Genomic DNA, 23,073 nt, shown 5'->3' with positions numbered 1-23,073 from the left:
CAGGACTCAGATTTCTCATGACTTACATACTAGTTACTGAATACTCTGCTTGTGGTCAGGGATGTCACCCAAGGTCTAACAGTTTTGTCCTGAGACTCTCATCCAAGCCCTACTCTTAAATCCTTCCCTGGGTATGCAGGAACAATCTCTGATGCACCACTCCCCAGATTCCCACCAAGCAAGCAGATGGGATCAGCAAGTCACTTCATGCAGCATAACAACAGGATATCATGCAGAGATTATCAAGTTACTGGAGAAACAGGCTTGCTGTTGGGAAGGCACAGAAGCACCAGTAAGGGGGTCCTGGTCACAGCAATAGCTCAGTGTCTGTGTGCATCCTCCTGACTGGCACACCACACTGTGGGGACCAGAAGCAAGTAGCTCATATCAAGTAACTTGTCCATTGCCTGGGCACAGTTCAATTTCTACTGCAGAAACTCAACTCCTGATTTGAATGTGGAATGCTGTGCTCCAGAACAGCCTAAAACTCAGATGCATATTCCATTCCATCTTCTTGCTAATATATAAATAGTATATTTATAGTATAAATTCAGTTTTTTAAAATAACAGAAGCTTACATGGTAGGTAAGCAGTAATGGTTCTCCCTAAGTTTTTTGAAATGAAAACAGTATTTTTCAATACAAAGAGCTATTAATCTTTGTGCAACAATCCCATTACAGCTGGAATTTGTAAGTCATCCTTAACTAGGAGTAGTTTCTTTACAGTGGCTTGTGTAATTTTCTTAATTGGTCTCACATTTTTCATGAAAACATCATACTTATTATTTTAAAAAATCATATTTTTATTCTGTTCATATACTTTTAAAATACTAATTACTGGTTTAGGAAAAAAACTGAATTTCAAAGTCATAATTTTCATTATTTTATGCAGATACACAGACACAATTTACCTTTTGATAATCGCCCTGTGTATTTCCAAACTGCTGCTGTGCTAGTTTTCTGATGAGATCTGAAAATAAGCAAGAATATTCCATAGTTTTAAACAACATAATTGATAAAAGCAGAGGAAAGAGAATAGTATGAATTCTAGTGTTAGGCTGGTAAGATGAAATTAAGAACAGCAATCAACAGCATAGGCAAGCATGTAAGTGTCCCCATAAATCTGTATAGTAGTATTTCTAATCGACTGTGTGGTTTATGAGCTCACAGGAATATAGCCAGGCTGTCTATCAGTTAACCAGCTGCTACTGAAATACAGCGAAGGTTTTTCCTCTGCACCATAGGTCTTCCTCTGTACCATAAAATCATTGGAAGTTCATCACATATGTATCAATTACTTGGACAATGTTTTGGGTATCAGCTTTCCTTCATGTTTATGCCAAGTACATACATGCATAAATATACATACATACACACAGCATTGGATACATAATGTGCAAAACAAGCATGCTCATGATGACTTTTTGACTGAAGGGTACAAAGAAGACCTTTATCCTGCCAACATTATCCCAACCCTTTTCCCCCTTTTTATTTTTGTATTTTATTTTTTAATCTCTGGATCAACAGTGAGTATGTAACACCACCAAAACAAATCAGAAAGCCTAGCACATTAATATTTACTGTGCTGTTAGTATTTACTGCGCATCGATTCAACACTCAAACTCATTCACAATATAAAACAATACAGCAATCAAAAAAAAAAAAAAAAACAGGTAGGAATTTAACACAAGTAATGCCACCTTCAATAAACCCTGGTAGCTGCAGCAAATGGATCCCCTTTTTGGGACACCACTGGCCTACCACTATCGAGGTTTTGACAACCCTATGGAAAGTAAGTTGGGAACTGTGGCTCCCAGTCACTTCTGTGACACTCTGCACTTGAAGGAGAGGGGCACTGCCAGCTCTGCAGCCCCTCTGCCTCAGAGAAGCACCAGGGGCCCTGGGTGTGCTCCATGCTGGGCAGTGTAAAAGCAATAGTGCTGGGATGTTTGGGAGAAAGAACAGACCGAACTTCTGGTCTCCTCTGATGAGGAGGAAGCACATCAAGAAGAAGCACACTACACCTCAAACAGCTCAAGAAGAATTCCACCTCCTATGCTCATACAGAGATGAACTTCATTCTACTATTGCATTGTTTTTAATCTCCCCACGTGCAAATTAACATGGTTAATAAACAAACTCCAGTTGGAGGATAAAAAACCTCCTGTAAGTTACCTAACCTGGGGATCCATAAAGGACCTGAAGGTGTAAAACTGACTGTTTAGCTCCCAAAAATACAAGCCCTCTCAGAATTTATTGTAGCACTTGTGAAGTACGTTCAGGGAGTTCACAGGGGCTGTGATCTCACTCCTCTCTCACCCCACACATGGCTCAGGAAAACAAATTCCTAAGCAAGCAGTCTCCCTCAACCTCCCGCAGTGGGAACATGGACTCAACTGATTGAAGAGATCCTGAAGACTTCTTGCACAGAAAACTGCCAAAGAAAACACACAACAGCAAAGCACCAACTGCTGGCTTAAGGCAGAAAGTCCCTGCAAGAGAGCTGCAGCCAGCAAGACTGTCAATTAAAAAATAAATACCTGTTAATGCATCAGTGAAGTGCTATCTGTTAATGCATCAGTGAAGTGCCAAGCCACAAACCATTCCTTGCACAGGGAGTACATTCCAAAACACTCAAAGAGTGCTGGTGGTATATAAGCAAGGACTCTATTTTGAGGCAACCTCATTTTGGAAAGACTATTCATAAAGTACAAGATAAGGCTGAATCCCACAGTAAGAGAAATAAAACCAAAACACATGTGGAATAAGCACAAAAGAGTTACGATCCCTGCAATTCCTTTCACAGTCTACATCTTGGGAGTCACGAGACTGCTGAAAGAAAGGGCACACACCACTGTATGGGCAACACCCAACCCATCCACTGCTGCAACTCTGAAACTTCTGGGTCCAGCAGAGTCCTCCCTGCATCAAGACCATCACAGGCAGTATCTGTGTTTCTCTGAAAGTTTCAGTAACAAGGAGATAAAAATCTAAGTGAGGCAAAACCGCACCAGGATGGAATTCACACTGGTTGTGTGAATTTCTCATTCTTCAGCAGAAGTATAATTTCTTTATTCCTGCTGATTTCTATGCCATGTAAATACAGTCATTTCACGATTATAAGCCGCACCATTATGACTAAAATTTTGGTCCGAACCCGAAGTGCGGCTTATAATCAGGCGCGGCTTATATATGGACAAAGAATGAAAAGTTGCTGTTTTAGTTTGGAGGACAGGTATCTGAGACAGGCAGGAACTTCTCTTTGAAATGGAGAATGTAAACCCCCTCCCTCCAAATTATTAGAATTTTAAAATCAAGGGGCTCTCAGGCAAAGATATGGGAATTAGGAATAACAGTTCTTTACTAGGAAAATTAAAATAGAAATACAGTACTACAAAGAAACAAACTCCAAACCCTGGCAAAGTCAGAGTACAACCTGACACCCCGTCAGGCAGGGTGTTGGTAGCAGTCCCATTAAATGGTGGCTGCATCCTCCTGCAGTGACAGATGTGGCTCAGTTGGAGCAGTGCTCCTGTAGAAGGTGCAGTTTCCCTCCGGAGGCCCAGTGGTGATGTGGAGAAATCCGGTTTTCCTCTGGAGTCCAGTGGAGAAAGGGGTTCCCTTAGTGTCTCAAAACCTCTGTTTTTATTTTAGTAAGAAAGGTTGGGCTCTTCCCCCCGGCTGGAGCAACTTCCAATGGGATGCAGTAATTTTCTCAGTCCCACAGTGGGACTCAATGGGTCATTGGCAGAAAATGACTCGCTGGAGGAAGGATGGGTTGTGAAAAGATAAAGAACAATGCCCTGCCTGGTTTCAATGGATGGCCCATTAGCAGAATATCTGCCGTTGAGATAAGGATCACTGCCCCCACCCTCAACAGATGGTAATAGAATAGATAGCTTTTATCACACTCTGTATTGTAACCCAAGACAGTTGCCGACACCCGGACACGTGGCTTATAATCAGGTGCATCTTATAATCGTGAAATTACTGTAAATTTAAGAAATACGGTCGCATGGAATAATAAATACAATAATCTTTTTTTACAGCTAGACGGCTTTCAGCATACAGGAAAAGAGGTAAAACAACTTTCTTGTTTACATATTGATTCAACTATTTAGCATTATTTGACAGCCACTGATAAGAAACTGACCAGCTTCAATTAGAATGTGATAGGAAGGAATTAAAAAGAAAAACTTTTGTGATCCTCAGTGCATGAAGCAGCACAGACTGTGTGCAGGTGATCAGATGCAGGAGCCAACTGCCCAAGATTCTGAGCTATCACTCTCCTTGATGCTGCTCTGAAGGGAAGCAGAAGAGCCCCCAGAAACCTGCTCTATTTCCAGATGTCTAACTTCAAAGTTCATCTTGCTTTGGAAAACAGTGGGACTTGATGATGTCAGAAGGCCCCTTCCAATGTGAATTATTCCAAAGCTATCCTGCAGTCACAATGACTGTTATAAATTATCTAGTGCAATAGTGGAAACACTGCCAGTAAGTATGTAAGAAAGCAAGATTTTATTATTGACAAAAGTGTCCTTTGATACATTTCCTACTATTGAGAATTGGTACAAGAAAATGTTAAAAGCATCAGCTTTTCCTGTTAATTAAAATTGAAGGCATTTACCCATTCTTCTAGTTGAGTGTCTGTCCCCATAATAAGTGAAACATTTAAAAAAACCCCAAACTCTCAAACATGTTACATTAAGTGTTACATACTTGTAGAAACACATACCCACAACCACACGCACACAGCTTTATGGACCTCTGTAGGCATACATTATGCTTATGAAAGTCTACTCAAGAGAAACAGAATAGTTGAGATCAGAAAGGACTCCCCCCAGGATCATCCAGCCCAAACTCCCAGCTCAAGCCAGAGTGACTCCCTCACAGGTTACCCAGGACCACGTCCAGTCAGGTTTTGAGTATGTCCAGTAGAAGAGACAATACTTAAAAAAACCAAACTATAACAACCCAAAACTTGCTCTGATTTTTTGTGATAAGCCTAAATTGCTCAGTGTCCCTGATTCACAGTTTTATTTATACTGTTTCTGTATTTTACAGCCTGTGAGTAAAAAAAATGACAGAAGACAACCTGAATATACGAATGACAAACTTCAGCAGAAAATAGTACCTTGTACCTTTTTATGAAATTTAGAAACTCTAAAGCTTGTTCATCAGAAAGTAAAACATCTTTAGGTTTAATAATAAACAAGAAAGCCTGAAATCGGTACAAAAGGTTCCCACATGGATTGAGTAAATTTAATAGTAAGAACAATATAGGTTTCACGCACAAAACAAAGGGCTGCTACACAGTCAATTTTTCCACTGAATTTTAGAAAATGTGAGACTGTCCTGCTGAATAAAGATTCACTACTTAGATTACTTTGCAATGATTTTTCAGAAGTAACACAATGCTCCAGGGTGTTTTTCTAACCAGGCAGCACACAGTGATTGACCAGTCTTTACCATGAATTTTTTATTTCAATAACTTTCAATATCAACATGGTTAGACATATCCTCAGTTGATTAATTTCAAATGAAATGTGCAAGTTGTATATATTCCCATTAAAAATATTTTTTCCTAGAACTGAATGTGAGATTACCTGCAGTTAGTCACATATCTGTAGGCACAAACAGGCCTTGGTGAATTTGCAGCACCAAAATCCTCCCTGCTCAGATGATCTTTAAAGGTCCCTTGCAACCCAAACAATTGTACTGCTACAGGTTTTATTGTACACTGATGATTAATCACAGTTACTACTGCAGAGCTTAAGGGTTAAATGAGGGAACATCCTGTGCCAGGTACTGTGTAAGCAGGAGCTACATATGGCTACACTGCTCACTGTAGCACAATGAAAAACAGCTCAGCTCACATTTTATTCAGCCTGGGATTTTGGTCGGTTTTTATGAAGCATCTTTCCTCCCTAGCTAGAACATCTCATCTCTGGCATTCAAATAAGCTTTTATTTACAACTCAATTCAGGTAACTCCACACAACTCTGTCTTGTATTATTGCCAAGTACCATCTTGAGGCTGATTTCTGTTTCAAACAAAAAAGTGTTAGGAAGGTGTGATAAAAAGCGGTGCCTTTTATTTTCAAATTAACTGGATTACTCCTGAAATCTTGGCTTGACTAGCTGTACACATTGTTTCACAGGACCAGTAATCCAGAGCTTTAGCACAAAACACATTTTATCATTGGGGTTAAAGAGATTTACCTTGTGAGGCTCATTTACACAGCTAATTACATTATTGCTTTGCTGAATCCTTCCTGCTCTCATCACACAAGTGAAATGCCATCTGCCCTAGTAAATCTAACTAGCCAGATGAACTCTTAATTTACCAATGCAATTTGTCAAGAAATATTAAGTACCTCGGAGGGTCTCCAGTTAAGAAAACATAATCACTAACTCCTGCATTGCAAGAGTACTGTGTATATAAACTCAATATCTCATTACTCTGGCAGGAAATTGAGGTTATCACTAAGTGTGCTTCCTAGAACTGCTCTACAGAAAGAGATAGCAAAAATAATAGAGATTTAAAAATAAGCTGTCTGACTATTAAGTACCAACATAAATTAATTACAAATTCTTCTGCCAAGGAAGCTTTTCAAATCTAGGTGACAGGAAAATAGCGGGAGTAAAACCTTTGGGAATGCTATGCTTCCACTTCACTCAAAAAATTCCATTCAGCCAGTTCAGCTGTAGTGCAACTCCAGCCTTAATCAAATTATGCCAGAAATTGATTCTTTTTATGACTAAATATAATATATTAGGGAATTATGCATAATATAGGCTTCTATTCTGAAAGACCTTCAAACAAGCCAGTAAGAACCATGACTGAAGCATTCATATTGTACTAAAAGAGTTTCTTCCGAACAACAGGAGAGAATTACATAGATAATACAAATGATCAATTAGTAACTACTTTATTGCTACCTCATTCTCACGTATAAAACAATATTTCAATCTATTCCTGTTCATCTATAAGAGAGTCAATGGACTACATATATACTAAAGTGTTCAGAACCTCTCTGAACATAGGTCAATTAGTCTGACATTAATGAATTAAAATTACTTCAAATTTGTCTTTTTTTTCCCTCTAATTATAAATCACACTAATAAATATCTCCTGCAAAGCCAAGAAAACCAGGAAAGCCTTTCAGGCTTATCAGAGACAAAAACCTTCCAGGTATCTTAAAGCAATTTTACAATAAGTTCAGTTTACTGACATTTTAAAATACTTGCTTTGACTTGAGTGGAGCTTTGGTTGTTTCCCCAAAGCCTCAAGCCAATAGCCTCTACCATGGTCAGATTCAGTTCCCACTGAAGAGGCCTCCTTCAGGTAACCCAAGGTTATCTTTGGTCCCCTTTACTGTCCCTGCCTCCATGAGGGCTCTGCTCGCTCTTGCTGTGCCCAACCCCACAGCATCATACCCTCTGGTTCCACTGCAGAGCAAGGTGAGGGCTCAGGAATGCTGATGGCTGTGAAGAATCCATCATGCACAGCTGGTGACTGCAGAGAGGGAGGGCTCTGGCACACTCACACTGCTCACCCTGTGTGCTCTGTTCTCTCTTCCTGCAGAGCAGGAAGAAAACCCACTCTGTAGGACAAGCAGGAAGTCTCAGACAAGGAGATCTTCCCAATTCCCACACAATAAGAGACCACTTTGGTGCACAGATAAGGAATCTAATCCAGGCACTCACTCATTTAGTCTAGACTACTTTACAACTTCAGATTGGAAAGCTTCACTCCTCCCTTCACAGTATTTTCCTCAGAGAGACCTGGGACATAGCCCTTGTCCTTAACTAAGAAAATAACCCCAGGCTACTTAGATAATTTATCCTCCCTCTTTTTAGACAGTCTCTCTCCACAATTCACATTTTTCTTACCATTGAGTTACTGGGCACATCAGATTGATTCAGCTTCCACCCTATTGCTCCTCATAAGAGGCAATTCTGACCCTATTCCCTTTGAGCACAACTCCTGAACACATGGATCTTCACTTGCTTCAGTAGCCCACACACAACATCACCCATTACAGAGGTAGTGACAGGAAATTCTCTGTTCAACCACCTATTCACATGCATTAAAGAAATAATGAGCAAAAAACCACCATGCCTTTTGGACAAGAGAAAAAGGCAAGTAAGAAAGAAACTTTGCTGCTGTACTTCACCACTAACGTGCAAAATAAATCCCTAGAACCTGTTATTACACAATGCACAGAACAACTTGTTTGAACAGAGATAAAAATCCAACAAATAAATACTAAATTGCTTAAGTATTTTAACCTCTCATCTGCTATGGCAATTTGTCTTGTCACCCTCTTCTGCCTTCAGCATGCAGCTTCCTCTTTTCCTCTCACCAACGTGATCACTGTCCATTCTCATTCTTGACTCTGCATTCTTTAATTACATGTTGAAATCTTACAGCACTCTGGCTGTCACAAAATCCAACAACATACAGTATGACAAGCAAAAACACAACAAATACATTTTTAAAGTACTGGCAGATTTGTAAAGCATATGCTACTTTATCCATAACAGAAAAGACAAGGTACCAGACCACCTAGAAGTGCACCTTAGCTTATACTGCATGCAGTGTGGGGCAACACGACAGACAGTAGGGAGCAGAGATGCAATATGGAGTAGGTAATGAGGAGATGAACAACTATGAGCAGGGCTGACAGCAGTGGACTAACAGGGAGAGCTTTAGAAGTGCTGAAAACTAGGAATTGCATGGCAGCAACAGCTTCCAAGGTAACAGTAATGTGAAATTAAGGAGACTTCCTTTACACCCTTCCTAACAGAAAATAACACTTGTCTACTGAGGAAATAAATTATACAGCAGTGGACCAGATAAAAGTAACATTCATTCACACACCAAAAAAATCCCCCATTTCTCAAAAATGGAAGTTATTAGTCAGAAAGACCAAACAGGTAATTTAATTCTTCCACAGGAAATCCTCACACCATACAGCTGCCCCAAACTTGAGGTTATTAACTTGAGGTTACTCTTTAGTGCAGTCACATTTTCTTTTAGGTACATTCTGCTTTCCACTGACATGCACAGACAAGACTAAAGAGCCTGACCAAGGAAAAGGTTTGAAGAAAAAAGAAATAGCCACAATATCGACCGTTACAGGACACATGGAATGAAAGATTTCTCCTTTGAAAATAACCTTTGCAGGGGCTTTCTAGTTGTTCCTTGCTACAAAGAAAGTTCTGTTCTTGCTGAAGTTTTGGAAGAAGAAAAAAGAGAGAGAAGTCTTTAGAAAAATCCTTCCTTAGCAGGCTGCAACGAATTTGCATGCATCACGCAGACACAAAATGAAGTTGAAAGCTTTGAAGTATTCCACATAGAAACTACATTCTCTCTTTTTCTGAAAGAAACAAAACTTCTGTAGCATACTGTTTCTGCCACGATAGCTATTTTTTGCCACTTGCTTTGTTAGTAGTAGCTACCTCAAGTTGTCCCTAGGCCACCATCTGGTAAGGATTTGCAACAGATTACAGGCAAAGATTTAACTTGGTGCACTGTATGTTTGTCTGGTTTAGCACGCTGCACAGGCTGAGCAGCTTCTTGATATGCTGGATGGTGTAGACAAACTGGACTTGTAACATTGATCAAAGTAGTAAATATTTGGACTGTATGAACAACATTTTTTCTTTTCCTTTATCTCCTCAGGAATTGCTGTAAACTGAGGAAAGCACAGAAAATCTTCTCTTGCTTAACTTGGATTATTGGAAATATGAACACAGATAATTAAGTGAGAATGACATGCTGGAGCCCTGCTGACTGGCATTGTGGCAGCTTCCCTGACACTCCTCAGCATTCCCTTTCTCTGCTTCCCCGTTTTTGCAAGAGCCACAACTTTGCACGTATGTTTGATAACTGGGGTATACATATTGGTTCAAAGTACTACAGAAACCACTACTTCATTCAAAAATCAAAGCAAAAGTAAAGACTGCTACTCTGAAGAGAGCTAATTAGGCCTGATGCTTGGATTTATTTGGTACAGGCATCTTTCAGCTGAGTTAAACAGCCAAAGCAATAGTAGCAGCAATATTCACATTCACAACTGTAATCATATTTCAAAATTCACCAAAGTAAAATAATTTTGTATATTTTCTGTCAAAAGACAGATCCAGACTATGTTATGACGCAATACAAGTCATAATTTAATCACACAAGTGTTTTTAGGTATGAAATTTATGTGCTTATTGAAAAAGGTGTCAAAGTAGGTTTGTGGGGCTTTTTTATAACTGGCAGACTTACACTGAAATGTATATACTGATAGATTAATCAGCTTAAACCACACTGACTGACATTTGTGGCACTTGGTTTCTCTTCTAACATGAAGACAACGCAGTTTTGAAAAAAGGAAGAAGTATACTCAAAAACTTTAATACATATATGGAAAATTTTAATACTGTTAAAAGGATTACAAAACCCATTATAATTAAAATTTACACATTTATTTTGCACCAGCAACTTTTGAATTTGTGTACTCACTTGGAAAAAGCACCACTTTAAGACTTGAAAGTTAGACAGACCATCTTAAGAAGCAATAATAGTGAAAAAAAAGGAGAGGAAATAATACTGATTGCCATTTTCAATGTAATGAAACGTTAACTAGCAGGACTGTGGAAAGATTTGTTGCAAAGTTCTATCAAGTTGTCCTTCCTTCAGCTGACACCATTCAAGAAAAAGCCATCACTGAACAAGACTTAGGAATTGATTGCTCTGTGAACAACCCCTAAGCAAATTACCAGACAAATATAATAGGACTAGGCTGTGCTATCTTATTATAATGGTCTGTAACAAAGAAAAGAGAGGCTCAAATGACTGCTTTTCCAATAACAGGCAGTCTCTGTACAGTATTTCACATGATTAACTCAAAATACTTCACAACAGCCAGGATGATGAAAGAACTGAGAAGTCCCTTAAAAGCTTGTGCAAACATAATTCCAGTGAGTTCAGTGATATTTCCCCTCCTCTCTCTCCCCATCAGTTCCAGAACTACATGCTAGAAATGAGAATGAGATTCAGCACTAAGTAGATAAGCTAGATAAGCCTGTAAAAATTAAATGAAGGGGTAGGACAGGCAGCACAGTAGTAGCCACTGCTAAGCTGGGAAAACCATGGTGCTTCAGCAGAATTGCCTGAAAACCCAATTGCTGGTAATTTTCAAGGAGGTTCATCCATGGTGCCAAACAATGCGGCTGATGCAAAACCTGTTCTGTGCCACTTCTCACTATAGGAGATGCTGCAGGTATGCTCTGCAAGTCTCAAACAATGAGACTTGTTTTTATCATGCTTTTAGTGGTACTAATAGTGCTAGTTATGTAAATACACGCATTTCTAGAACATGGTACCTCTGCTTTTTTTCTTTCAAAATATGCAAACCCCACCAATGAAGACTCTGCTTAGTATGACAAACAAACAAGAAGGCCATGTTCACTCACAATACCATCCTGTACTCACACCCTTTCCCTCCTTGTAGTCAGCACCCCTGAATTTAGCTGCATTGAGAACTTATCGCCTGTGCACTGAAGCAGGGACTGCTGCTGATGAGCTCTCTAGCTATACCTTGTGTCTCCCACTAACAGCCACAGGCAAATAGAACAGGGTCAGGACAGTTTTATGGACTTTCCATGCTGTAATTCTCAGCAGGTTTCCTGAGTTCCGTAGTACTCGACACAGAACATGCTGTACCCACTGACCAGAGATGTTCTTGCAGACAGAGAGCATGTAGTTGTCCCATCTGGAATGGGGAAAAGGCAGTTTAGATTGGGGAAATAGGAGCTCTCTGAATACTGCACAACTGTAAGCCTCTTTAATTTAGGATTATTATTAAACTCCAACAGGCATGGTTGTTTGAGGTACCCTGCAGGAGCTACCACAGCCATCTATGCAAATGACACTTTCGAGCATCCTTCCCATGGAAAGTAAACCAATGCCCTGAAGCTCTACCTGAGGTTTATTTTCTTTAGTTTCTCCCTTCTGTCTTAAGTGTAAATTTGAAATTGCAAAGTTGAACTGATGTTTTCCAACTGCTGTCAAAGCATGCTTTTTCTCCTAGGCACAGCTGGCAGGAAGAATTATACCAGATCAGGGCAAGCACTGAGGATACTACAGAAAAAGGATTCCAGTTAGGCATAAGGAGCAAGAATTTCATATTATCAGCTATGCTTTACTGATTAAAAAATTACTTCCATATTTTCCATAAAACGCCTGTCTGTAAAAGAGATTCCTTGTTTACATAATCCAAAAAAAGCTGGCAGGAAGGCATAGGAGAAGCCTTAACATTTGCAACTGTAGTTTTCTGTGGTAACGTCCAGCAGATTATCTATATAAGCCTCCCCTCCCTAAAACCCTTGTCTCCTCCCTGCCCACAGAAAGTCCTTTTGACAAGCAATCTGTTAGTCTATCGTTTCGAATAAACCAGGGGAAAAATAATTACTCTTCCGATGCCTAAGAAAACTAAAAAGCCAGCCTTAAATCTGCTTCAGAAATGTTCTCAGACTGCTCCTCGTTTATATGGGCATGTAAACAGAACAGCTCTTAACCTCCCAGCACGAAATGAGCAGTGATTTTTTAAAAACTATTTCCTTAAACGTATACAAGTGGGCAGAAAAAAAGAAGAGGCTAAATTATCTCGTATCTTCCTGCTGCTCCATTTTCCCCAGTACTTCCAACATTATGTACAAGAAATTTCTTTCAGTGTATTTCCAAATAAAGGAGCACTGTTATCCCAGTTCCCCAGTACTGCTGTATACAACACCTGTCACTGCATTTTGAGGTGTACTTGTCACACCTGCATTTTTGATACACACTTAAGCCATTATTCTAAATTCACAGCCATTATTCTAATTCCACAGTTCTACTCACAGCTGTGGAAAAAAATCACGGGGATGGAGTGAAGATACTGTCACTTGACAACAGAACTGAGCCAAACTAACAGCTAAGTTACTAATGGGCAGATTGCACTTCCCCTCTTCTCAGTTCCTGCACCAGGATCCACCCCTGTGCTCTGAGCTCCAGGATGTAAGCACTGAGAAAACTAACCCACCTGCACAGGGGGGAAGCTATCAAACACTAGATTAAAAAAGCAGTATATCGCATTCAAACTAAAACTGAAACTTCACCACACAACTGGAGAAAAGGATATCCTAAATCATGTTTTTATGAAACATCACAATGGCTACAGATATCTGTGCAAAATTTTATGGTGCTGAACGTAGCACTTGCAGAATCAGAGCCAGAGCACAATCCTGCCACCGTGTGCAGACATGCCCAACATTTCTGGGAAAATCTTAAGTTTAAAAATAAAAGGGCACTACCAATTACACAAAGCTGAGCTTAGCTCCAACATCCAGACATACGCATTTGTTCTTGTAGGGGAGCTGTGGAAGACATTACTAACAGGAAGCAAAGTTAAAGTAAAAATGAGCACTGAAGAACTAGTTATAAAAGGCAAAGAAGCTAGCTGCACACACAAAATAATTCTGCCTAAGTTTAAGCGAGGGGCTGATGAAGTGGTTTTTTGCTTTAGAACCTCAACACAGCCAATAGATTAAAAAAGTCTGTATCCTAGGAGCTCATCAAACCTACTCAAAACAACAGGGTTTTGCATGAGCATTTTCTATTACAGCTATACCAGCTACAGATACAGTTTATTTTCACATCAAGTTACAAGTTTCTTCTTTAAAATATCTAAAAATAATTTAATTGCTGAATACACTTGTGATTTATTACTGAGATAACAAGACCAACCTGCTGAACTTCACAATCTGCAGCTGCTTTAAAGGTGACTAGATGAGGAGAGGAGGATCAAAAGGGGTCAGACACAGGACCTGACATTAAAATATTCACATTCTGATCCTCAGTCTGATTAAACTGTTCAGCAAGCAAGATTCCACAGTCAGAAAGAACTGAGAGGTGTAGTCCAGGTCTAAAAATCATCTCATTTTTGTTCCCCACAGCAAACAGTACATTTAACTCTTCATACTATCTTTTGCCCAGAAAGTACCTGCATTCAACAGTTGACTCTTATGCTAGTTGTACTCCTGCTTCAGCAGAAATGCTTCTCTAGAGGAAAAGCCAGAAGCTGGAGAAAAGCACTTGTAACCTAACTGGTAGAATTGTTCTGCAGTATGTTCAGCTACAGTAAGGTAAGGTAAACAGGCTCATAAGTTTTCTACTTATTTCACCTAAAATAGGAGCAGGAGCTTTATTCCCAGCTTCTTTTCGTTGCGAAGGCTTCCTATTTGTATTACAAGACACAAGTTGTGAAGCCAAAGATTTGGCACATCCTGCTGGCAATCGAAATCTCAGATTAACATTTTCTTGTTGCAACTAACAACTGTTTTCATGGGAAAAAAGACAAAACTGTGATAATCCATTGCAGCCACAGCATCATACTGATCATGCCCTGTCCATACCAAGTTCATATCTGAAGGTTTCCAACACAACAGATGACATGCACCATCTCACAACCATGAAGTGACCACTTTATCAATAAATCAATGCTACGGGTTATGAAAAATTTTAAGGAAGAAAAATTGATTATTGGTTTTGTTAGACATCCTTTTTCTTAGCTAAGTGATAGAAGTAACTTGTAATTTTCCTATTATCACCTCTTTATTTTGAGTGGTATTATTAACAAGAAGCAAAATGATACCTCTATTCTAAATAGTCCTCAAGGAGTAGCAGCAGCACAATCATTACCATGGAGGAACAAAGGCATGCTGAGATTAAAGTGACCTACTGAGCCTCAGGTAGCCAAGCAGAGACCAGTCCTTTCCATTCCAGTGTATCATTAACTCAAAGTGGAGGCTGCTTCCCTGAGTAACAGTTTACACTTAAGTAAACTCATTCCCATTTACAGCAGTACATCATCTGGAAATGAGTATACAAAAATATTTGACTGGTGGAGTTGAAAGCAGAATCTGTTTACACTCACTGAAGCACTGCAATCAGATATCCTAATTCACTTCTTTTGAGTTAGTCTCTCGCCATATCCAAAGAGCACACTGCTGGTCTTAAAGATTCAGTAATTTAAAAATCTTAAAGACATTACAGTTCATTGCCCTGGTTCTGTTACTGTACTTTACATGAGAACTATATTTAATCTGATTAATAACTTACTTATTAAATCTAAACTTAGATTAAAGTTGTATTCTCACAAACTTGATAGCATGAACAAATTTAGAAGGGAATAAATAATTACTTATCTAGATGTAACTTCAAAGAAAACCATCTCACAAAATATTTCTTGACTGATTTTTTCTTTAAGTAATCCCTTTCAACTGTTGAGTCTTAGCAGCATGCAATTAAGAATAAAATTTCCCAACAACTCTCATGTAATTCATAGCTTATTTTGTCATAGCAGTATAAAGCATAAAGGCATATAGTAGATCTATAAATATATAATATATATTTATACAGTATAAAGCATAAAGTATAAAGGCATACTTTGGACTGAAGGAGTATGAATGTTATCCTGTAAAATACTCAGCCCCATTAGAGCACTATTAGAAGATGACTTGCAAAGACAGGAGTATCTACATGCAATTAGACACTCAAATCACTTCCTCCCAGGTAAGAGTACTAATAGATAGGAAAAATTAACGTTGAGTACTTCCAGGTATTAGGAAAAAATATAAGCCCAGTAAGATCAAAGGTTTAAGTGATTGCTGTCAAGGCTTACATACAAATTATACTTCTCTATGTTGTGGTTATATACAATACATTGGGGCATCAACCTGGAGCTAACTGTTCTGAAGCACCAGTCCCATCAGAATGATGAAGTCTGAAATAGAAACATCAAAAGGCTTGATTCCTGTGCCCATTTGTCATCACATTTATTTTCATCTCTGAATCAGAACTAACTCTATTTCAAGCCAGAATTTTAAAAAGCCAAACAAAACAAAACAATACAATCATTTTAAATATGTAACTGCACCATTAATACACTGAATGTGAAAATAGAACAGCATATGGTAAAAGAGATTATGGGGATTAGCCAATTAAATGGTATGACTCAAACCGACATGATCCGTCAAAGCCGTGTTTTGCACTGAAGTATGTAGGGCCATGGGAACATGACTTCACTTAATGCAAGTAACAAAGGAAAAGTTCTGAAAATAACTGATTTGGCAAAAAGTATCTTCAAGGAAGTAAGAAGTATGAGATGTTCAAAGCTTATAAGGTAAGAACAAACTCTTCACTTCTTTAAAGCTGGAGTTCACAATACCAACTTAATGCAGAACTCATTACAAGCAGTCCCACTGGACAATAACCTTGAGACCATATAAAGTCTATTCTCACTAATTATTCACATGCTTAGGACACAGGATATTAATTTTGACACACAAGACCACAGACTAAATTCCTGGTAATATAAAAACACAGTAAAAGTCTCCATGAAATCAAGTTTCCACAATCATATGAGAATAAAATATTCAAGCAGGGCTTTAGACAGCATGGAGGCCTGTTTGTAGGTGCTGAATCCAGATGGCACTCCTCACCATCAGATCTCACAGAGACACAAATAGTTCACCTGCATATTTAACAGAAGGAAATAGGCAAAAGAAGAAGAGATATCTAGAAACAGTGCCTCCCAAAGGTGAGATTACTGTCACCTTCATGCAACTGCCCTCATTACACCTTGAGTAAGACCTGCTCAAAAGACACATCCTGCAGGAAAACAGGCCAGGGTATTATTCTGTTGGTTAACCCCTGGGACTCTGAGCACTTGCCTAAATTTAATTTATTCATTCCAGTTCAGCTGAGCTCATTCTTCTACAGTTATGTCACAGATGCATGAAGAAATATCAAAAATCCAAGCAAACAGTAGTTCACAGGTATCATACATATATGTGGCCAATTAGACTAAAGAATTGATGCTTTTATATTACTAAAAGTTTAAATGTATAAATGAAAGTTGTATTACAAAATAATAAAAACACCTTTTATTACACAGTTGCAGCTAACTACTGAAAGGAATCAGTTACAAACCAATGCCATTCTCAGACTTAGTTAAAGGTTCACCTTGACATAATTTTAAATGGCAGTATTGTACAAACACATTATCACTTTTAAGAGCTAAATGAAACAAAAAACATGTTGAAAAGTTAAGTTGATAAAACTACCACATCTACAAAAATACAATTTCCAAAAACACCTTTTAATCAATGCAACCTCAATAAGGTTGCACACACCTCTCCAACATCTAGAGTTTTCCTTTAGAAGGGACAGCTTAGCAGGAAACAAATAGAAAAAAAAGTCTCATTAAAACAAGTGTAGTTTTAAACTGGCAGCTTTCAAAGGAACACGAAGCTGCAAATGGCTGTGTAATGGAACTGCTCTTACGTAAAACTTGACCATGGATACACATATATAACAAATAAAAAACAAATAACATTTATTTCAAATTTCCAGGGCTAAATCTTATAACCACCTGACATATCACATTATGACCACCTAGCACAATAGGCAAAATTCAGCGGTCTCTTATGGATTTAATGTTAAATACATAGCAGCTTATCCTCTACTTCTATCTCATGCTGTTTCAGTTAAGAAAACAAGCCTCAAATCTATCAGTGACAGCTCTGAGATATGTAAGACAAGTTCAGTGAAATGTCACCAACATTTCATTTTCATTAACAACCTTCTCCCCATTGTGCTTAGCAGAAAAATATTCTTTTATACAGATCTGTACAGATTTACAAACCATAACACATGCTAGTTAAAAAGGCCCTCATACACTTTACTTTCTGATTCTGGCCCTTGTATCTACAGTAGGGTGAACACATCAATAATAAATCTGTATTTTAAACAAAAATAGTTTATATGCTTACCTTGAGGAAAAGTATTTGGCTGCACTAAGTACAGGAATGCATGTACTATTTTAAACAAAATTCCTATTGCCCCAGGTTCATGGTATGCACCTGTATCATACGTCTTGGATGGTACAAATCCAAAATCCAAAGTTCCAGGAGGTGGTTTGTATATAGGCTGTACCTCTGAAATAGTACTTCCACAAAACAGCAGCAGCAGCAAACAGAGTTCCACAGCCATAGCGAGCAGTATTCATAAAACTGGAGGTAGAGGTATTTGTCCGACCAAGTCTAGAAATCCTCAACACATTCACTTGAGGGGTGGCTCTCTAGCCAGGAGATTGCTGGTGCACCCCCACACCTTCAATTCTTTAATGTATTTTTACTTCAGAATGGTACAGCAGTCTCTCCTGAAAATGACTCAGCGCACCATCTCTGTCAAAAAGAAGAAACAGCTCATTAAGGTGTGTGCAAGCAAATAGGAAAGCGCAAGACAACCTGCAATCTTCTGTGGAAATTGAACATATCAACAGTTGCAAAAGTGAGCCTGACAGGACAAGGAAGCAAAAAATATTGAGGTTTGTGAATAGTATGTTGTACTCCATACACTGTGCTTGAAAGAGGTGGAAAAAGAATTATGCATAGTTCCAGGTCAGTGAGTTTCAAAAACAAAGCAGAATGTTGGTACAGTTCCAAGGGAAACAAAACTAAAGGAGCACTGTATGAATTGCGCTTCCAACTAAGTACAATATGTCACACCACAACAATCACACAATGCATTTAACTACCACCTGATGGTTCTGTAGCTGATGACACTTATTACAAGTCATACCCTGTATTTCTTTAATTTATACCTTTTAGCAAAACCTTCGATCCTAGATACTATTAACTGTCTTCCAAGATTGAGGAAAAAAATTACATCTCACTTAAAAGCTACCAAAAAACCCCAAAACATAACAAAAACTAAAAAAAAACAACAAAAACAAACAACCCAAAACGAACAAAACATCAGCCTCTTGATAGATGAAACGGGCTTCAGCAATTACTTTCTATTAATTCAGGCTCTCTTAAGGATCTCCTTAGGAATTGGAGAAGTCAACAATTTTTATTTACAGCTTGCTAAAGCTGATCGTCATTAAGAAGACTTTGGATGGTTATATATGTTTAAGAACATTCTGAATCTACAAAATCACAGAAGCTTAATCTATCACTACTTAAGAAATGTAATTAGAAACACCCCTGGGTTTCCAACAAAACAAGTGACAATGTCCTGATGCACAAGAAGCCAAGTAAGACTTCTTCACTTCAGCCTGCAACAGCCGTCTTTAAGGAAACAGAGCAAAACAAACCAAATAAAAGGCAACAGAGAAACTGCTGCCCTTCTCTGATTCTGGAAGCTGCACATACTTGATGAGCGTGCCAGGGAGCACCATGCTGATTTTCCCACCCATCAGGTCAGCTTCTCTTTGGGACGCCTTCGTTGATCCCCCAGAGTGCCACCAGCAGAGCTGTGTGGGAGCACACTGCTCCTGACAGGACATCACTTCCAACCAGAGAGCACCAGCACCAACTGCCTTCCCCAAGCACAGCTGGGCCCCTGCTGCCCTTTTCAGCAGCACTACCCAGGAGAAATGCTTTCAGTCTCCACCTTGGGATTCAGACCATTCACCAGCAGGAATGCCAGCAAAATAACACAACACCTCATGGCTTCAGTCAGCCCAATGCTGCACCAACACCTGGACTTCCAAGGTACTTCCAGATCACAGAGATGCTGAAGACAGGAGACTTAAAGCCTGTAGTGAGGTGAGACTTAAATCTCGCCCATGCTTTACAGTCACTGGTAAAGCACCGACTACCTTTCTGAAAGCCTTTGCAACAAGTCAAAAACGCATTGCAAGCTTGTTTAGTAGTCTGTGCTGCACTCAAAGAATAGATCAAGAAAAGCATGGAGCAAAGGAATATAAGATCAGTTCAAAGACTAAAATACAGGTTTTTTTCTCCACTGTTCAAATCAGTTAAGAGGGAACACTCAAACCTATTCTTTCCTCCTCACGGCTTATGAAGAACCAGGAAGAACGAACAGCAACAATGTATGATTAGCACAATTATCCAACACTTATTCAAAAAGATGTTAGCAACAGCTCCGAAATATTCTCAACACAAGCACACAGTAATTTAGAACACCTAACACCATGAGGATTTTCCTACCCAGAAAAGAATGTTCTGTTAAAGATTAATAAAAAAAAAAAAAAGTTAAAGGAGGAAAATGAACTTTAGGATTTTAACATTTTACATTTCCTGTACCGTGAAAACTAACAATATTCTGCTAAGTGGAAAAATGTAAGTCTCCAATTCTACACAGTTTTCCGTCAAGCTTTTATAAAATTCGGGTGAGTTTCCTGCAAATCAACAAATCTGCAGAATTATGACCATACTCTTTTCCTCTCCCTTTGCTGGCAAATATATTACAGTAAAAACAGTGTATACAATCTATACTGGGCAATTCCTCCAGACTGACACCAGTTTCTCTCTATATTACATAAACCACTAATATTGTCAAGGTTACATTAATAATAATAATCAGGAACTTACAGAAACACTATTAAGCCTGTAACTTAAGATGCCTCAGAGCATCTAATATTCAACCTACCTAAAAATAACTCAGATGTAAAAAGCTCCCAGAAGTTCTCCTTTTCTTGACATCTAAAAGAAACTTAGCTAGGAGCTTATTAGTAGTTAAATATGCTAGACAAACAGCATTAAAGACGGAAAAATCTATTCCTGAAATCTATAATTCTGAGAACTTCAAAAATGACATAGACAGGAGTGACACAAATAAAAGAGAACTAAATAGCAGTTTATGCTAATCTTCACTGCAGCATGTGGGCATCTCATTTCCTCACACAGTGTGGCATCACTGCAGTCAATGAGGTACAGGAAATGCCAGTACAACTCTCTCCAAGTTCAAGTAAACAGTGAATGAGAAGAAGCTGTGAGAAACACTGAAATGCTTACAGTAATTATCAAATAAGCTACCGATTTCATTACTACATACCCTGTGAAGTGCTTAACAAGTTAAAATAAATTAAAGATTTTCATTATTATGTGTGGTTTGCAAACGTCCATTTGGAAAAGACACAAGCTTTTGCATTTTATTCTATGGTTGAAACTAATATTCTATACATACAAGTCACTAAGCATAACTCCTGGGGTTTTAAACACTACCTGTGTAGAACAGCATCACTCAAATACACAACAGCATTATCATCTCAGATATATTCTACCCTATTTGTAACTAAAATAATTTTCCAAAACCAACCTCTACTATAAGTTTAACAAGGGAAGAGGAGACAGAGCTAGATGCTTTAGTTCAGCAACTTCCATGATACATCAACTCTGAATAACAGAGCTCAGGGGCAGCATGCTGTCCAGCTCTTTGTTCCAATGGGTCTGGCCTCCTTCTGTTTAACTGCAATCCATGCAAATACAACCCTGCACTGCAGTGATGCAACCATGATTAACCCCGTGAACTGAAATTCAATCAACTAGGGGCTAGACGGCTGAACTTCAATGGGGGTGCTGCCAGTGAACCAGCATGTGCTGGGATAGTGGTAGATGCAGTGCTCCACAGAAAGCCCACACAAAGGTTTTGAGTACATTTGTTACATTTTTTTCAATTACACATTTGAACATCCAAGTCCAAAATCCCGGTGCACCATGCCGGTAACCACCAGAAGTGAAATTAAAACAGCCACAAAACACAGTTACATAGGCAGACTGAAACTCCTATGCATGCATAAAAAAACCCAAAACAAACCCACACACCATCACCTTCCCATTCAAGGGACCCAACACAGCAAACCAAGTTAGATTCTGGCAGGCTAAAAAGGTATAGTTTTCTGTTACAAAATCTGCCTAGGCCTGCCAACAATTACAACCTGTTGCCATAGGAGGATTAAGAAGCAGATAAACCTAATAAACACTAGGGACTGCAGAATACAGCTTAGCAGCAGTGAGAAAAACTAAACAAATAGCATCTCCCATACAAGGCAGCCTTGGTATCCATCTGACTTGCCAGCTCTATGTTCAGATCAAGTAAGTGCTCAGGTCAGGAAAAACTGAATATTCAGAATCCAGTTTGCTTTAAGCAGCCTCTTATTAATTTCAAAATTAATAAACTAAAAAACAAAGCAGCATTAAAAAAATCTTCTGTTTTACAAGTCACAGCCATTTGCAAGCAGAAGCACACTTGTAAGAATTCCGGATGAGACACCTTCCTCCAAGTATAAAGCAGGTCTGATTTTCAGCTGATTGTCTAAATATTTAAAGTACATTTTCACTAACCAAGCAAAATCATTTATTTAACTTGATTCTAAGTGGCGCATTTACCCCAGTATTCACAGAGTATTCTTTGTTAGATTACTTTTCAGCATCACATAGAAAATTGCAAAGCACAGTAACTCCAGCCCATAAACAGGCAGTTGTTGGCAAGTGTAAACTGATGAGTGCTGTGTACACGTCCCAACACCGAGGTACCGCAACACGACGCACGTTTCCCACTAGCAGCTGAGACCGAGCCTTTCTTTCACCTTCTCTGCAATTACTTAAACTGTAGAGACCTTTTCCTTTCACAGGCTGCCGTCTTTATCCGCAAACTGCAGAGGAGCGCGGGTACCGCAGCTCTGCCCCTGCTGCAATACCGACCCATGGGGTAGTTTATTCACCGGCTCCTCCGCATCTGTGTGCAGAAGACACAGCCCGTGTTTCCTACCACAACTGCCCCTTGTCCCCAGCTCTCGGATGAGGTCCCCGGCTCACTGCAGAGCTCACCTCCGCTGAGGAAACGCTCGGCCAGCCGGGGCGGGCTGGCGCGATCTGCCCAGGTGCACAGCGAGCAGCCAGCGGCAGCACAGCCTCAGGAACTCCTCCGAGGCGGGCAGCATCCGCCGCAGCGCTGCCGTGCCGAGCGCGGAGCCCGCAGGAGCGCACGGGCCCTCTCCCCGCTCACATCCACCGCACAGCCCAGCCTGGGGCTCGCCTTCCTGCCGCCCCTGACGAGCCGATTTCGAGGACAGCACAGCCACACCACAACCCCGTCCGCTCCCCGAAACGGCTCAGACGAGCCTCACCACCCGCCTCCCCATTCCTTGCCCCGGGCAGGTGCCCTCAGCGGCCGCCCTCTCCCTCCTCCTCCTCCCCGTGGAGCGGCTTCCCCTCTACCCGGA

General features: G+C 39.6%; 1 protein-coding gene across 15 annotated transcripts in view; it reads right to left on the bottom strand.

The window, feature by feature from the left end:
- The window catches only part of PROM1 (prominin 1), a 62,345-nt gene that overhangs the window by 38,484 nt on the left and 788 nt on the right, over window positions 1-23,073 (bottom strand). For 14 of the 15 annotated variants that reach the window (XR_004417942.2, XM_033060144.2, XM_033060138.2 and 11 more), the window contains exons 2-3: window positions 17,870-18,283; window positions 911-969 (exon numbers count right to left, since the gene is read on the bottom strand). Coding sequence is in view for 14 of the 15 variants with exons in the window: in XM_033060144.2 (XP_032916035.1) it covers window positions 911-969; window positions 17,870-18,089 (279 nt within the window). In the remaining variant the exon portion in view is untranslated. Of the gene's footprint in view, window positions 1-910; window positions 970-17,869; window positions 18,284-22,678; window positions 22,780-23,073 lie in introns of those variants that run through there. The other variant, XM_033060142.1, reaches the window with a different exon arrangement.

Source organism: Catharus ustulatus, chromosome 5 (assembly GCF_009819885.2).
Source record: "Catharus ustulatus isolate bCatUst1 chromosome 5, bCatUst1.pri.v2, whole genome shotgun sequence".
Lineage (NCBI taxonomy): Eukaryota > Metazoa > Chordata > Aves > Passeriformes > Turdidae > Catharus > Catharus ustulatus.
Note: the sequence above shows the minus strand (reverse complement) of the source record. Positions and strands in the feature narration are given on the sequence as shown.